Genomic DNA, 17,050 nt, shown 5'->3' with positions numbered 1-17,050 from the left:
TAGTGTTCCAACTTATGTCACCGTCGCCGTGCTTTACAGTGTCTGCTCGCACTGAAAACCGCTATCCTCCGTTCTTGTCACTGGGTAAAAACCAGATCCTGTCAAATCGGTACTTCTATATAAGTAGCAAGCTTCTCCTCGTCGTTGTCCTCTTCCACCATTGACATTGGATGCGTACCGACCGACATACTGTCTCGACAATCCTCTCTGAATCACAATATGGAACACCACGAGAATGGATCGCAATCTCCTGACATGGAACAGTTATCAGTCTCAGGATCGCAGCTACCCTACCCAAGAGTACTAATCTATCTTGGTCGCAATCTTTTCAAGCCGCGCGACTTCGGCGTATCGCTCTTTCAATCCAAGTTCCAGCGGCTCGCTCCTGGTGAAGAACATTCTACAGAAAGTACACAATTGCGGAACGATAGTCTCATCTCTGGTGCTATCGAGCATTCCACAACTTTTCGTTACAATGACCTGCCAATCGAGATTCGGCGAATGGTAATGTCACAACTCTTCACATCCTGCCGACCGGAAATAGGCATTCAGACCGCGGTCATTATTGGCTGCCATAGTCTCAGGTGCGACAATCGCTGTTATCACTCCAAGGAGGCATTACTTGACGAAGGGAAACATACTAGCATCACCTTCCCGGAGGACTTCGTAACACTTTTCACATCCAGAAAATTCTTCGAAGAAGCTCTACCTGTCTTTGCCTCACATACGACCATAGACTTCGCTAATACCGAACCTGCCGCCATCCTCGACAGCGTTTCCAGGTCTCCGATCTTGAAGGAGGTCTTAACCAGAATGTTCTCCTACGCCAGACAGATTCAGCTTCGCGAACACAACGCACGAAGCTATCCTTGGTGTGATCATCATACGGCCCTAGATATCTCCTCCTTCACCAGCAAGCTACGCATCATCGATATCTGCTCTAACGACGAGCTCCACTGGCGCAGTGGTGTCCACGATGTTGATGGTGAGGTCGTTTATGGGACATACATCGCCACGGGCGTTCAGGCGAACGGAACAAATGCCCGTCCTCATTCGGTGCCATTGGCTGAAGCTGTAGACAGCGCCAGTAAGCTACAGTATATTTCAGGTCTTGAAGCCGCCTTGCAGCAATATTTCTTCTCGAGCGATCGCTTCCAACACGCCAAGGCACTACAACTACAAGTTGAGAAGCAGGGTCTCAGCGGTCGGGTCTTCTATTGGACAACTCTGGTCTGCCTCTGCACGCAACAAGCAAAGCAACTAGGACCTGAATACTGGCTTGGCCAAGAAAAGAAGATAGTGAGTCCTTTCTATCCCCTTTTCCACTTCTGTTTGACACACAACTAACTGGTCCGGCAGCTCATGGTCATCGAAGTTGCAACCAAAAAGCTAGTTGAATTCAGCCTTGAGGTTGGAGAAAGCTCCCTCGCTTATTGGGCCATTCCACCGAAGATCGACCTAGCAAGGACACATCTCGGTCGTATGGTTCATGAATGGCCACTGTGGGAGCTAACAGATCGAGAGGTCGAGCAATGACTGCGACCACTGGATTAACAGCAATAATAACAAAGTGCGACAGCCGCAAAGCTTGGTGAAGAACGATGACAATATGGTATTGGCGACGAGCCACGATCTGACGCGGTCATGGTCAGGGCAACAAATTTGGCACTTTCGGTAGTCACTTGATTGGATTGATGCAAAGGTATACGACACGAGCGAGAGAGCACACGGGCACGACATGATTCGAGCGATTGTGGAATTCATCAATGGAGAAGGATCTAATTGGGGTAAACTTACCTGATTTTCATTGTTATACCTGTCGGTATCAAAGCTGCTCCGGGACCTGCCCGCTATCAGCCTCGACGACTTACCTTGTCATCGGATGTTTTGTTTTGTTGTGCTTGTATCTTTCTTTCGGCCGTTTGCCTGCATTTGGACCAACTCAGAGCTGTAACGAGTTCCTGCCTCGTCTTCAGCCTCGACGACTCGTTCACTTACCTGTCGTCGGATATTTTATCTCTTTCATCCCATCTTCATCTCGCCTACCTTTCCTCTAACTCACCCACATCTTCTTACTTGCCGTTTTTCTTCTCCTCCTTCTCCCTCGCCTCCGCATCCTGCCTCACCTGCCTCCTCTCCTGCCAATCCCCCTCCCCCACCAACCTCACCTTATTCGTCGCAAACGCCCTCTCAGCCTTAAACTGTCTGAACTCCTCCGACTCCTCAATGACACAACAAGCCTCTGCATCAAAGATCTGCGGGAACTTGTCGGCACGGTGTGCACATTTGGAGCAGATGCCGCTGCCGTTGGGGTCGCGGTCGCATTTGCGTTTTCCTTGGAAGCAGGGGAAGCACTTTTTGCGGAGGTGCAGGCGGTTGTGTTTGTTGTGAAGGCGGGGTGCGGTTGGCCATTTGCCGGTGGGGGATTTGGGGGTTGAGGGGGTGGGTGTGGGTGTTGGTGTGTCTGTCGTGTCGGGCTGATCGACTTGGACTGGTTGGTAGGGCCCGGGTTCGGGCTCAGCTTGTGCTGGTTGGTAGGGGTTGATCGGGGCCTCCGCTGGTTGATAGGCATGAGTCCCATCTGGAGTGAAGTCGTGGTTTGTTTGGTCTTCGAGGACAGCGGCATGTTCTGCTGGTGAAGCAAATTGGTGGAACAACTTGTCGGCAGCGTCTATGGTGAGTGTGTCTGGGTCAATGCCGGCGCCGTTTGCGTTGAGGCGACGGATGACTTCGAGGTAGACCTGTTGTTCAACTGCGGAGAGTTGTCGTGGTGGTTGCGTTGGTGGAACGGGGATGTGGTCTGGGATCTGCAATCGCGGTAAGTGTGGTATGCAGATGGCGCCTCGCCTACCTTGTGGGTAAGTGCCATATGGCTGGACAAACCCTGTGTCAAATTGTTCGGGCTGGCGGGGAGTCGCGAATGGATCTCCGGGTTGCCAAAGATGAGCGTCCTGTAGATACTCGTTCCAGGCTTCGTCATGCAGTATTGGTAGCTCACATGAGATCTGCTGTGGCTGGAATTGTTGGACAGGCTGTTGGTATTGGGGTGCTTCGCGCCATAGCTGTGAAGGTTGGACAGTTTGGACCTGGTGTGTTAGTGGGGCAGAACCATAACTGTGCTCGTCAACTTGTGTAGCAGGGGATGTCTCTGGGCTGTACCAACCTTGCATCTCGGCCTCCGGTATGTCTGAGTCTAGGAAGGCGGTCATGCTGTGTGAGTCTGAGTATTCAGAACCAGCTGAATTCATGGTTGTTTTGGTTCAGGTTGTCGTTCAAGTTGCACAGTTGTCTTAGTTAGAGGAACAGAGTCTGCACAGCTTGTTAGGTGTCCACGAGGATGAGTGACTCGAGAGAAGCTGGTTCAATTTGTGAAGATATAGTTCATGCGGCCTTGGATCTCGAGCAAGACAATGGACAACGACCATTGTTGCACTTCATTATCCTACACAATGTATATATTGCTCCTTTGTAGTGCATCATTGTTGATGCATCTCGACAAAGGAGACCGCAGATGGCTTTGTGCGCCCCGTACCATGTCAAGGGACTCAAGTAAGTAGACCCTTGTTTCTAGTACGGCCACTGACTGTTCCGCTATGGCTTGCGGACTCGCGCTCTTCTCTCAGAGCGACAAGCCTCTTGTATCTGCTAGCAATGGGCATCGATAGAATCAGCACAATCTCAAACGATCATAAGGCGATACCCTAATCTATGGAGATCCCATGACACATTCCCTGCCCAATGTCTGTAGTCTGCTATGACGGGGATGTCTTTCACGAGCCAGACAATATCGAATCATGGAGATTGCGAAAGGTGGCTTGTGCATAGATGAGCGTAGCATAATGGCTGGCCTTCGAGAGGGTTCGTCGAGACGATTTACTGTTGGACTAGTCTAAGCTGAATCCAACTCTCAGCCAAATGCATGGCTTGAATAATGGGCTTCTCGAGGTTCACGTGCCACCACGAACAGTAAGCTATCGACGGATAGCCTCAATCATGGCCGAAACAGCTTTCTTCACTGAGGGGCGTCCTTTGTAACGGCCTGGACGCCTTGGGCTTACCAGGCAATGTAAGATGGTAATGGTTTCAGATGACCATGTGCGAAATGAAGGAAATCATCCTCACAGTCAAGCTGAAGCACTACGAGCTGACAACTCCTGACTTCAACGACGAGTAACTGGGCACGCATTAGTCTCAGCCGTACAGCAGAAGGACATACTTACCATTCTGACTGCTCGTCTGCCTAATCCCCCAAAAGTGCCGAGCGGATGAGCCCAGTCCATAACTTCGCAGTACACGATTATTGACAATCGAATGACAACACTTCTTCCCTCTTCTTCCAAGCGCTCGCCAAAGAGCTGTAGGGTCCGGAATTTTGGCTGGTTGAATAGAGATCTGTGTAAGCATTGTTCCAGGTGGGCAGGGTATTGCCGGTTTCCTGCGCATCGAATGAGATCATCCTCGTCGACCAGATACAGCATCGCAGTCGTATAGTCCCAGAAGGTACCAAGCTCATTGTAATCAAGAAAACTCAATCCTGTAGAGGTCTGTATCCAGGCCAACTGTACTTCACAGTAGACATCGATACGTTGCAGCCTTCCAGTCAGCACAGCAAGACTGGGCAGATACGCTATGTTCGTATCAATAGCTGCCACGTGGAGCTGCAGACGATATGGGTGGGTGAGCATGAGCTTGAAAACTGTCTTGAGGAGCGAGTCCTTGGATGAGCTCGACATGTCATACAGTATTTGAACAGGATCGAGGCTGGTCAGATCCATAATGGTCGTCTTCATCAGTACAGAAAGGGCTTCGCAGAGGAACAGTCTGTTGACGAATAGCCGTGAAACTTCTTCGGGTGCGTAGATGCGGATATGAGTGCATGTGTGGCTGGTTGGCAGGTCACCGTCGCTGATGAAAAGGACCGTATCTTCCTCGTCCTTGCACATGGCCTTTGTAGTGATGGTGCGATTCGCTGATGTGCTGGCCCTGTAAGCAGCAAGGAAGTACTCCAGAACACGAAGTCTGAGCTCCATTGGCAGATATTCGTACGGAAAGCTAGGATAAGCTGGGCGACGTTGTCTCAGGTTTCGCCTAACATTGTGACGTGATCTGCGGTTGCTCTTCGATGTCTGATTTGGATTCTTTCGACACGGCGCCAATGACTGGATGTGATGTTGCGTGCTGAATTTCGCCGAGCGATTGAAGTCGCTTGAAACGACTTTCCATTCGTATCGATCCAGATCGGCGAGCTTGGCAACATGCGCTGCATTATAGCAGGTCTCGTAATCGATACACAACTGATATTCTGGTTTGGGAGTCATCATGTAGAATGGTCTTGAAGCAAATAAGCAGCCAAACAAGGTAAAGTTAATTATATATGCGAGGATCATGTCGCTGCTTTTGAAGGTGTCGTCAAACGCGTTTGGTGGCATTGTGACATGATATATGTGAGGCTGCGTCACTTCTTGAGGATGTTTTGTGATGAAATGCTGGGTAGTGAGTGTGTTACTGAGATACTTAGGGACTGCGCAAGCATTGCGTCTAGTACGACAAATGAAAGTGACGCTAGCAGAGCAAGCATGGCACAGTGAACACCGTCACTAGCTTTCCTTCGGTCAGCTTTGCGCTTCCTTCAATGATTGCGTTAAACCAACGACTCTATATCCTTGCCTCCTCAGCTCCGGCAACACTCTTCTCAACATCGGCGCCGTCCAGGACCTTCGGTCATGGCAAACGATGATACCACCAGGCCGAACCATGCTCAGTATATGTCTTGCGTTGACACTAGCGTAAGGTATCTGCGGATCATGAGGGTAGATGCTACCCAGCGCGATTCGATACCCGATCATCGCGATCATATCACGCATGCGCGTACTGAAGAAGCCGGACCCAGGCCGAAAGAACTTCTGCTCAGGTTGTGAGACATTGGCGGTCGAGTATGCAATTTCGAGCTTATTTTGGACAAATTCAATCTGCTTCAGTAGCTCCTGGTCGCTGAGAGATCGCGATGGTTCATCGTGCATAGCGTGGTTGCCCAGCTCGTGTCCGTTCCGGACCAGTTCTGCCAAAGCCTCTTCCCGACCAGCGACTTGAGACCCGATGACGAAGAATGTTGCGCTTACATCATTTGCCTTCAAGACTTCCATGATCTCGGCGGTATACTCGGATGGCGCATCATCGATAGTCAACGCGATGACCTTCTTCGTGGTTGGGACGTGCCAGAGTACGTCAGGCCATCGATGCTGGAAATACCGGATCAAGATGTTTGGCGGCTTGTACACGACGTAAAGTGGTGCAACGAGCAGGAACGATGTAACAGCGAAGACCAACAGGAGCATGCTCCTGATATTGGAGCCTTTTCTGTACCGTCTATGTCGTCTGAACGGTAGATGGAAGCGAGGCATATTAAATTTGCCTCCAGTGGTATGGTTCCAAACAATATTGGGGTGACTTGGCCATGGCTTCAATTCAACATGGGATTGTGGTTGTAAGTGCTTGTTGTGAAGCTTGTCGAACGTGATGAGAGATAGCGCAGGTTCTACGGCGGCGTCCTCAAAGTTGATCTTCTACAAAATCACATGCTTCGGCAGGCCATCAATCACAAGAGACAGGCAGCAGAAATGGAAGACAGCATGATGGCCTCAGGGATGAAGCTCGCCCATTATGGGTTAGCGTGATAGACAGGCTCAGTCACCTGACATGGCATCAGCAAAACGCGAAGCGCGTAAATGGATCGTATCTGTTCCAGTTGATAGAATACCCTCAAGGTCGCTGTCTTTAACAGGCAAACACGAGCGTCGACTTGCGGGAACAACGGTTGAACATACAGGAACCGTATCAAGACGATGAAATGCTTGTTCGCTTGGTTACAATTCGCTCCTGCTTGAGTCCCATCTGATTCTTCCCTTGGTTTCAATTCATCCCTTCTTGAGTCTCATCTCATCGTATGCTGACTGTCCACAGTATCGCTGCGGCCGCTTCTACCAACTCCGAGCCACTTGTCGCTCTTTCCGCAGATCTCGCGCCTGCAGCGCGACAAGCTTGCTCGGCATCGTTGAAAGGTCAACCCTGAAGTCCTATCCTCGTTAGTGTCAGGCATTAAAGTGCGAATATAACAATCTGCTTACCACAATAATTTTACCGTCCCCGGCCGGCAACAATCCAAGAGCCCACATGTATGGAGACACCAACCGGTATCGAACACAGCCCGAAGCATACACATGCCCGGGTTTAGGAGCATTATCATCACCACCAAAGACCTCGTCAACCCCGTACAGGCCCGCTTCTAGCATCATTCTTCCAAGACCCTTTTCAACGTATGGCTTCTCGTTGGTGTTCAATTGCTTAATTTCCGTCTTGCTCAGAGCACGAGTCCATTCGCCTTTTTCGGAGAGGCTGCACTCATCTAGGTATCTGCCTATATGCAAGATGTCGGCAATGTCATCCACGCGGTACAGATAGGTGTCTCTGTTTCTGCATACTTCGAGCTCGGTCACAGCAGGCGCGATACGTTTCAACGCTTTTGGAACGCCTAACATGTCGAAAGTGTTATAGTCGACACTAAGCTTCCGGACCATTGGCAAAGTTTCCTCCAGTGTCGACGTGATGATGTCGTGCCCCTCCACAAACGTGGGAATACCGCAGAAGTAGACATGGAGCTGCATTGCCCTGGTGAAAAAGGGGAGCGCATCACGCAGGAAGTCATGCGAGACGAACATCTGGCCGAAGGTTGGTGGTGGATTGACCCACAAGCCCCGCTCCCTGGTATACTCAGGGTCATAGTGATCTACTGGATACTGGACGGGAATAAGTTGCGCCGAAGCTAGGGTGTCTTCAGGGTCACGCCTGTCGACGAAGGCTTCGAGGTCGTCTGCGATACCGAAGGCGAATTCGAGGATGATGTCCTTGATCTCCTGAGGCAGGTCCGTATAGCGAAAGGGTGACATGGGTGGGAAGACGTGTGATGGTGTTGTTCTAGACATCTGGCCAGACATGTTGAGGTCGAGGGCGTCCACCTGAACCGCCGCGGTGGAGTCCGTGGAGTTCATTGTTCGGACCAGAGGCTCTGGGGTAGGCACTTGCCACTTGGCACTATGATGGGCGGATTGCGGAGCTCTGCTTGTTCGTCGCGACAGTAAGTCTTAAAGGCAACTCGTTGCTCGATTCACTGAAAGCGACAGGCTTGCATGATCATGGTGAATAGATTCTTCGCGGGGTTGTTCGCGCTTTTTGTACTTTCCAAAGTCACTGGCTGGTAGCCGTCAGGTCCTCATGCAGAACCTGGCGCGGCATTTTACCATGATCAAAACTTAACATCGCTATATTGTTCGTAACCGGATGACTGATGCCTAGCTATGCTTACCCTTTCGAGACTGTCTATGGACCAATACTTCTGTGGTACTGCGAGTCAATCGACGGTGCTGGACACGAAGTGGGTATGCGCAGGCCATGCCTTCATTCACACGGAGAGTAGTCTCACAATGGTCAGAACAGTATCGGTCGAGCAATCATCATTTGGCAGTACCAAAGGAGACTGATCGCGTCAGAGCTTATGGAAATGTCGAATCCGCCACCACCACGGATGTTGGTTGCAAAAATGTGCTCGCATCCACGCGGTATAGCCTCAGTCCGCTTTACGTTGAAACCGCTAGAAGTCCTCAATACTCGCCATCTACTACAGGACCTCGTGAGGGTGACTGATCACTAAGTGAACAGCCAGAAGTCCTCAGATGATATCGGTACAGCCTCGTTGTGATCGCTACCCTTTTCCACCCAAAATTGGTAGGACTCATTATCCTTCCTGGCATCAACTTCCTCCATTTGCACAATTCCGAAGTTCTGTAGGTCATATCTCACAGAAATCGCCAGCAGCCGGCCCGTCGCACCTGCGTCAAGTGCTTCTGTATCTTCAACTAAAGCACCGAAAACAGTGAAGCGCAGATATGTTCGGCCCCCGAATTTCTCGTTTATGCAGACAGCCGAGGTACCAGGTGGGTGCGGACCCCTCGGGTGATTGTGTTGTTGGTGAATGGTTGTTGCTCTCTTCTTCATCTCCTCATGCAAGTCGTCAGGCAGAGTCAAGTGCTCAGTCGTGCTGAGAGTGCTGATGGCCTGGAGTTGCGATCTGGTCAATATACCTATTGGATTACCCCATCTGAACAGTTTTGATGCATGCCAAGAACTATACTGTAGCTTCCAGTAGATAGGCTCTTTGTCAACCAGCTCAAGTACACGCAACTTGGACATCGTACCTGTGACCAATGCCGATAGACCTGGGAAAGCAGCAATATCGACGTCAGATACACCCCTGACCTGTGACAAGATGATTGGCAAAACTGAGGTGATTGGAACATCCTTCGGCCGAGCATCTGGTGGAGAGGAAGCCCAACGATAATCGAGCAGCGGCAAGGTGTAAGTTTTTGCGAAAACGGGAAGTGCCTCTGCCAAGAATGCGTTCGACACGAAAAGCTGCTTGATCGTAGAAGGTAGCCTGATAAAGAGCTCGAGCGATACGTCCCTCCAAAATGACTCGTTGTACACGACTGTGTACGATTGTTGGAATTCAACTCCCTGAAACACGAATTCAAGCACTTTCTGCTTGAGCTCCAGTGGCAAGTCATTGTATCTGAACGGCATCCATCGATAGCGCGCGGCAGCATTACCTGTCTTATCGGCTCTCATCGAGATGGGAAGGGGTCGAGCACTACCAATAGGAAGCAGCGGGACCGCCCATACCTCTTCTTCTGCGAATCGATAGTTTTGGCCTTGATATGAACGGACAGCCTCCGTGGCGAATCCTGCGTGAGGTTTCGGACAGTATCGCGGCAAGTAGTAGGTGTGCCTGTACGCAACGTCCGGGGGCTCCAAATCGTATGACGGCCGCGGTGACGAATATGTCTGCGATGTTTTCGTCGAGATTGACGAAGATGGACTGAATGCTGGCGAAGTAGGTGAATATGATGGGACCGTAGGTCGATATGATAGTGGCGGCATCGGACAGTATGATGATGTAGCTGAAGCTGGCAGTGGTGGCGCTGGATAATGTGGTGCTCTGCTGGTAGAATATGATGTGGACGTTCCCATCGACGACAATTTCGGTGTATAGGATGGCGCCGTTGGTCGATAGGGCGGCGGTGATGGATAAGGCGGTAATGGATAAGGCGGCGATGGTTGATAGGCCAGCGACGTGCTCGTGGACGACGGATGAGATGGCTGGTCTGCTGGAATGGTAGGTCGGAAGGATGGCGACATCAAATATGAGGATGGAAAAGATGGTGGCATAACCGACCACCGCTGTAATCTCGGTGTGTACGCTGTGGAGACAGTTGTGACCTCGTATGATGCAGAGGTATCCTGCAGCGCAAGGGGGAATGCCACGTCGAAAGGCCGAGAGCGTCTATACTGCGACAGAGGATGTGGGTCAGACGTCCAGACAGATTCTCCAACCAGCGGAGATGAGTACATTGGCGAGAAACTAGGTTGCACTGCGGGTGCGGATTCGATAAGAGCCGTCTGCGACGTTGTATCAGTCTGTGGCTGTCCTTGCGTATTGGAAACGGTGTCTTCGGTGGACGATACGCCGGAATGCGGAACTGGGTGCTCTGAAGGCATCTCGGATGCAGACGGTACCATTTGACGACAATATGTTTCGTGGCGGTGATGGGAGGAAGTGGTCTGGTAAGTTGTCTAAAGTGTAGACTTGGAAGGAACAACATGAAGAGCTCGAGGACCATGAAACTTGTAGCCTGATGCGGCGCAGGCAGATATAAGAGTGCTTTTCACCCAAGTGAAAGTGAAAGTGCCGGTTGAGTTATGACACCAAAGCTTACCTAGTGACACATTACAAAAGCATCGACTGGAAATGGATACTGAGATGGTTGACTCGTGGCGCACCTGTGGCGTCGTTATCCATGGCCTTGCCAGACCTGCTCGAAGAGCACTTACAAGACGTGTTGTATAATATCTAGTCGTCTCAAAACAGCCGCATCTCTGATTTCTGGACATATCGGGTCCACGACATCGTGGCGTGCTTGCTCAGGGTCGTATTCTTGACGACGGTGAAGTAAGCACAATATCCGTGGAGTTACCGGTACGACACGTAAGTATCAGTAACAGACACCTCGACTTAGCCACACCAGCCGTGTCGCATGAGCAGAACTGCTCGCCTGTTCGGTATGATCGCTATCGTCGTTGGGTCCTAGGCTGTACAGAACTTCGAGATTTGGCGATATAATTCTGCTGGCCAGCTGGAACGCCGGACGACTGATTGATCGGCTCAGAAGGATGGAAAGAACGTGAACAAAATCGTGGTGTGTAGGTGGTGTGTGAAATATGAGCTTGTCGTTCACACTTGTGTCGATGGTAACATACCTAGGTAGCAAGTAGCTACCTTGGATTGCACGCCGGCCATCTTTTGGTATGTACGTCATCTGGTACATTCGAACGAGGGAGGCAGGAGCCACCTGATCTTCAAATGCATCTCTTCGCGACTACTTCGCTATGCTATGCTATGCTATGCTGTGCTGTGCCAAGCTATACAGAAGGATCTTATCCATAACGCCCGTCGTATGTGTTATCATAAATCGTTCTCCCTGATATCTTACAGCTCTGGAAAGCCTCCTGTGTCCATATCCACATCATATTGATTTTAACTCCTCACACTGGTGCCATGAGTGAACATCCGACTCAGAGGACTGGGCTTCTTAACCTTCACCAAGCTCTTTTCCTTATTATTAGACGTGCTACTGCGCCTCACGGTGCTCTCCGAGTCACGACTGACTACACTTTCGGTGTCGTCTCCATCGCTCCTGTGCCTTCTGTGCTTCTTCTTCTTCTCGGCTTTCTTGTCGGCTTTCTCCTTCTCCTTGATGCTCTTCTTCGCGCTCTTGCCAGACTGTGATTTGGCAGGTAGATGTCCCATGCTTTGTGCCGCGAACGGACTGATAAATTCTCCTTCGACACTGGTGCCGCTGATGACTGTAGCATTGTCATCGACCAGACTGTCCTCAGGGATGCCACGTCTCCAGCGCTCGATCCTGTCAAGTTCATGCACATCGATAGCTTCATCGGCCCCACCACCCATGCCCTTGTCATTGTCATCGGCTGCCTTCTCCTTAATTCTCTTGACAATCTTGTAGCCTCCGATTGCAATGACGGTCACACCCACACTGACACCGACAGCGATCAGAAATTGTGGACTGATGAGCAGTGCCATGACAGCAGGAGCGGATTTAGCAACCATGCCCAAAGCCCCGGGTGCCATCTTACTTGCAAGAGTCGAAATCTCGGCCAGTGTTAGGCCAACGGCGGCAAGAGTATCCGGGTTCTTTTGCAGGTGTCCGATTATGGCTTTCGCTGAGTGACCAGCACAGTCTGCCTCTTCCAGTAGCATCTTGCATTTTGTAACGAGCGACTTCAGCTCCTTCTCCTTCTGTTCCTGAGGCATGACAATAAGGGATTCGGGGTGATATTCGCCGTAAGCAAGATCCATATCAACATCGTCGGCGGATTGCGATCGAACAAGTTGTGAAGGACGTCGAGCGTAGGCGAAGGGCATATCTGTCCTAGCACGTACGAGCCCATGGGTGGCTGGATCGGGCTCGTCCCATTCCCGTATCGGTGTGCCCGGCACAGTATGCGACGCTCGACGGTACTGCGTAGCGGCACCATTGGGACCGTACACTTGATCATTGAAATCGCCTAGCGACATATGCCTGGGTGCGCCCTCTATCGGTGTGGTCGTACCACTGCTTCTGCCCGAAGCAACACTCTGCACGCGATGCGTTCGAGGTCTTTCGTGCCCTGGGGGACTTCTCCTTCCACCGCTTTGATCGCGATGTCCGGTCTGTCTCCTCGAGCCACTTGGCCGAATTGTGCTTGCTCTTTCTGTCTCATCTTGTATGCTCACCGCTTGTATGGCTTTCTGCAGCTCGACCTCTTCTCTTGCTTTGCGCTGAGCCTTGATTTCAGCTTTGCGTTCCTGGTAGGCTGCCTTGGCCTCACGGAAGACATCCTTGAATTGTTTAGAGTTGCCAATGACTTTGTTAGATTTGTCGATGACGGTTATGTATTGAGCGACTTTAGCAGCCATTTTCTCCGTGTCTCATAGGGTGTGGTGAATGGGTACTATGACGACCGTGGATTGATGCGGGACAAGATCGTTTTTGTGATCGTGTAGCGTCTCGCTATTCTCGTCTATCTCCAGAACAGCGGATCTGGGGTAGGCGGTTGGACGCTGTAACAGTTCCGCCTCGATGCTTTTGTCTGCAAATAAATGTCACGGCGGCTCGATTGGTGAGGTTGCGTCCTCTTCTTTGCTAGTCACAATGACCACATGACGTGGTGCTCAGAGACAAAGACGAACACTGAAGCATGAAACAACGACAAGGAGCACAGTTGGTCGGAAATGAGCTGAGGAAAGAACTCTCCACTTACGACAAGTGGCAGGAACATATATCAATTCCCTGAAATCATCAAGTTGGGCGGCAATCATACGAGTTTTGTATTGGGTACATAGTTCAGTAGCTTTCTTATCCTACTGGTGCCTCACCTTCTGCTGTCGGCGCTTTGTGATTGACCAGAGAATGAGAGAAGAGTAGACCCTTGTCTTCCGGCAAAGAAGGTCCAACCAGCATGAGCTCCGCGTTCCGGTGAATTCTTGATTGGTCTTCCGAAGGGGATTGCTCCTTCTCAGCCACAATATGTGACAGAATTGTGGCGTAGGGAAAGCTAGGAAGGAGCTTTTGTGGCGCAGCACTCAGCTTCTCTCGTCCTAGTCCAGCCTGTTCTAGGCTCACCACAGCCTACCATCCGCTGCCGTCATCCGTGTGATGTCGCTTGTGAGCATTCGCTGCTTGTTCAAAGTGCACCAACATGGCAATGGCACGCGCTTCATATCGTGATAGTTGAAGCTCGATTCCTCAGGTTGAAGTTCGTGCTTGTCCCCAACCGCGAGAACAGCATCCTCAGAACGTCTCGACCTTTGTACAAATTCTCGACTCGCATCCTCTCGTTATCAAGATGAGCATTGTCGCTAGCCTGGCCCATCGGAAACATAGCAGCAGGCGCGTTAAACTCACGCTCCAGAAAGCTGATGGCAGGGATCGAACCTCCCTCTCTAATGAAGAGCGGTTCATGAGGCGTGCTGGCCGCCGTAAAGGTGCCTGCCGATGACAACGCCGAAGCACGGCGGCCCCTTGCTCGAAGATGTGGAGATATGATTGGCGACGACGGCTCCTGCGAACCTACAAATTGTCTTTGTGACGACTCGTCAAAGCTCCATGCCTCGATGATCGCTTCGCGAAGCTCTTCGTATATCTCACAGTGAACTCTGCCTAACCACGGATCTGCTTTGGCGGTAATATTGACCTGGATTGAGTTTCTACTTTGTAGTGCCTCAAAATGCTGCTCAAGTGACGTTTGAAGACTCGAAGCTATCGCATCTGCTTTCTGACTGGGTACAATGCGAACAGATAGTGTCGCTTTGGCACGAGACGCTATTGTGACAGCTGTTTTAGTTTCTGGCACGGTAATCGTATGTACTGTCAGGTTCGGCTCTCGCCATCTCTGCATCAGAGATTGCGTAAAAGCATCCTCGTTCTTGATCTCGGGGTGGCCTGCCATGAGTGAAGTAGCGATACCTTTGTAAGCTCTCAGCTCCGATGGCTGCAGTGGATCAACCGTGTCGTAGAAATTGGGTATACGGATGTCCATTCCGCTTGAACCTATCAAAGATGCGAGTAGGACCGTCAGGTCTTTCAGAGGCTCATGCTGGAGAGCTTTTCCGTCCATGCCGCTATGTTGATCTGGTTTCCCACTCGTGATCTCGATATTGGCATGTACCACACCCCTCATGCCAAAGGTCAAGCATGGCACGTGGTCATCAAGCCAGTAGCTGTTCGACAGCAAGATATAGTCGATGTGACCGATCTCAGACTTGTGCTGCTGGACTGCTTGCACGAAACCCCTAGAGCCAGCTTCTTCGTCCCCCTCGATAAGGAAGATCACGTTGCAGGCGAGCGCATCATTCTCGACAAGCTCGGTGACAGCGTAGAGCGCTGCTAGAATAGGACCTTTGTTGTCGGTGACGCCTCTTCCATACAGATATCCGTTCAGCGGATGAAGACTGAAGGGATCCGCAGACCATCTTTGGTGACCGTCCTTGGTATCTTCCGCGTCAACCACGTCATAGTGTCCGTAGAAGAGCAGAGTCTTTTTTCTTTGAGGATGCAATGAGGCTTGAAACTTGGCAAGTAGAAGAGGATTGAGGTCATCATGAGGAGATATGAGAGACGTCTGCGCGCCGAAAGCGTTGCATAACTTCCGTAAGAAGTTCGCTGCCTCGTGGCAGTCTCCGACACAGGCGGGTTTATCGGCCACTGTGCGGTATGACACAAATTGTCGGAGGCTTGAAAAGAGTTCGTCATTGGTATTCATCTGGGTTCGAGCCCGAGAGCGATCGTCTGCAATATTCCAGAATGCGATGGAGTTGTCGTTGCCACCGGTGACCAGCAGCTCTCGACTACCGACCTTGGCGACTGCACTTGCCAGTATCTTACCTCTGTGAGCTTGCCATGATCCTGCGTGTGCGTAGCGATTATCGATGCGTGTGACCGAGCCACTATTTGCGCCGCAAAAGACAGCGCCATCGAAGCACTGTATCTGAGCAATACCTGTGCCGCAGACGTCGAGTTTCTGCACAAGCTGTTGTGAGATAAGATTGTAAATGTGGGCCTGGCCATTGGATGACCCTGCATAGAGGAACGGTGCTTTGTAAACAAGATTCAATATGCTTGAGCCTCTGCTTTTGAGCTTGAAGAACAGTTGCAGGCCATCGTCTCGAAGAGCTCCTGTCCTCCATAACTTGATTGTTCCTTTGCCATCAGCGGTGATGAGAATCTCTTGGTCGGACTGGTCTTCTAGGATGCCTTTTGCTAGTATCATCGAATAGATGTAGCTTTTGTGAGCATAGGCCTTGTAGCAGTTTGGTGATATGGTTAGGACCTGACCACCTGAAGCTCGAACGAGTCCATCAGCACCATTTGAATGTGACGTCTGGACGCCTCCAGGTCCAAGCGAATCGAAGAATCTGTGCCTTCTAGAGCTTGAAAGCCCGGTGTCTCCGTGTCCATTGATAGTTGGAGCTAACAATTGCTGCCATTGTATGCTCGAATTCTGAGCACCAGAGAAGACTGTCTTTAATTGTGGGGAATAGGCAACGCAGAATATATCGCCGACTTCGAACGGTGAGTGCAATGAATATAGTCGTTGAAGTGAACTTGAATCCCAAATGTTGACAACCGAGTCGACGCCAGAGGAGAACAACAACTTTCGATCCTCGGACAGGCTAAGGCCTAGCACACTCTGGTGATGCGCCTTGATTCTGGCCAGCTGCTCGTAAGTCTCCAGCGACCAGGCCTATGGAATGTGATCAGTTAATGTATGCCAAGATTATGTACATGTCAGGCATACTACTATGTCACCTCCCTGGAGGCCTGCAAAGAGGACATCGTCGTCAATGGCGATAGCTTGGACACTACCCGAGGCATTGAGTCGGTGTTGGAGGTTGTCTTCACTTAGAGGGTTGAGCTCATGGCTTGGCTTCTCGACCGTTCCTTCAAGCTTCGCAGCGATGGCGGTAGCGCTCTCTGGGAGTTGCAACCCTTGCTCGTTCGAGGTGTTGCGAGCTAGTGGTGTATCTTCTGCAAGAGCATCTTGTGTCGCTTGTGTGCGAAAGGACTGAGAAAACTGTAGTCTTGGTCGCTGTGATATGCCAACTGGTGATGCCATGAAGATGTAAAGTTTGTGAGGACCAGTAGTTGTTGGAGTCGTCTGAGGTTGCTGTGCTTGAAGGCTCGCCAGGGTCGATGGAGACTTCGCTGTTGGCCCTTAAGCGTTGTTCACAGGTGCTTGGCAATCACTACTCTAGGCGGACCGACACGCTCTTATGGGTCTAAGCCATGCCCGATCGGAGCCCGGAGATCGCCGCTACGCAGGGTCTTCTAAGCACGATATGCAGGCGGGCCAGATAGACAAGCAATAAAGTACCCTTTGT

At 50.9% G+C, this 17,050-nt stretch overlaps 8 protein-coding genes across 8 annotated transcripts; 1 reads left to right on the top strand and 7 right to left on the bottom strand.

Annotated features, from left to right (window-relative positions):
• Positions 1-219: 219 nt before the first annotated feature.
• On the top strand, positions 220-1,536 carry PMZ80_000310 (uncharacterized protein; the record flags this gene model as incomplete). The annotated part of the gene is made up of 2 exons (XM_064868763.1): positions 220-1,299; positions 1,360-1,536. 2 exons carry the CDS (start codon positions 220-222, stop codon positions 1,534-1,536), a joined length of 1,257 nt encoding a protein of 418 aa, XP_064734260.1.
• A 536-nt stretch (positions 1,537-2,072) lies between these two features.
• PMZ80_000309 (uncharacterized protein) lies at positions 2,073-3,248 on the bottom strand (the record flags this gene model as incomplete). Its single annotated transcript, XM_064868762.1, has 1 exon — positions 2,073-3,248. One exon carries the CDS (start codon positions 3,246-3,248, stop codon positions 2,073-2,075), a length of 1,176 nt encoding a protein of 391 aa, XP_064734259.1.
• Positions 3,249-4,054: 806 nt separating this feature from the next.
• Positions 4,055-5,429, bottom strand: PMZ80_000308 (uncharacterized protein; the record flags this gene model as incomplete). The annotated part of the gene is made up of 2 exons (XM_064868761.1): positions 4,055-4,174; positions 4,221-5,429. The coding sequence occupies 2 exons, from the start codon at positions 5,427-5,429 to the stop codon at positions 4,055-4,057; spliced, it is 1,329 nt and encodes a 442-aa protein (XP_064734258.1).
• Positions 5,430-5,612: 183 nt separating this feature from the next.
• PMZ80_000307 (uncharacterized protein) lies at positions 5,613-6,401 on the bottom strand (the record flags this gene model as incomplete). The annotated part of the gene is made up of 1 exon (XM_064868760.1): positions 5,613-6,401. The coding sequence occupies one exon, from the start codon at positions 6,399-6,401 to the stop codon at positions 5,613-5,615; it is 789 nt and encodes a 262-aa protein (XP_064734257.1).
• Positions 6,402-6,977: 576 nt separating this feature from the next.
• PMZ80_000306 (uncharacterized protein) lies at positions 6,978-8,045 on the bottom strand (the record flags this gene model as incomplete). The annotated part of the gene is made up of 2 exons (XM_064868759.1): positions 6,978-7,073; positions 7,125-8,045. 2 exons carry the CDS (start codon positions 8,043-8,045, stop codon positions 6,978-6,980), a joined length of 1,017 nt encoding a protein of 338 aa, XP_064734256.1.
• Positions 8,046-8,700: 655 nt separating this feature from the next.
• On the bottom strand, positions 8,701-10,608 carry PMZ80_000305 (uncharacterized protein; the record flags this gene model as incomplete). The annotated part of the gene is made up of 1 exon (XM_064868758.1): positions 8,701-10,608. The coding sequence occupies one exon, from the start codon at positions 10,606-10,608 to the stop codon at positions 8,701-8,703; it is 1,908 nt and encodes a 635-aa protein (XP_064734255.1).
• A 1,036-nt stretch (positions 10,609-11,644) lies between these two features.
• On the bottom strand, positions 11,645-13,087 carry PMZ80_000304 (uncharacterized protein; the record flags this gene model as incomplete). Its single annotated transcript, XM_064868757.1, has 1 exon — positions 11,645-13,087. The coding sequence occupies one exon, from the start codon at positions 13,085-13,087 to the stop codon at positions 11,645-11,647; it is 1,443 nt and encodes a 480-aa protein (XP_064734254.1).
• An 800-nt stretch (positions 13,088-13,887) lies between these two features.
• PMZ80_000303 (uncharacterized protein) lies at positions 13,888-16,785 on the bottom strand (the record flags this gene model as incomplete). The annotated part of the gene is made up of 2 exons (XM_064868756.1): positions 13,888-16,413; positions 16,468-16,785. 2 exons carry the CDS (start codon positions 16,783-16,785, stop codon positions 13,888-13,890), a joined length of 2,844 nt encoding a protein of 947 aa, XP_064734253.1.
• Positions 16,786-17,050: the final 265 nt, after the last annotated feature.

Source organism: Knufia obscura (assembly GCF_036327395.1).
Source record: "Knufia obscura strain CCFEE 5817 isolate CBS 148926 chromosome Unknown scaffold_1, whole genome shotgun sequence".
Taxonomy (NCBI): domain Eukaryota; kingdom Fungi; phylum Ascomycota; class Eurotiomycetes; order Chaetothyriales; family Trichomeriaceae; genus Knufia; species Knufia obscura.
The sequence above is the reverse complement of the archived record's forward strand: the minus strand, read 5'-3'. Positions and strand labels throughout refer to the sequence as shown.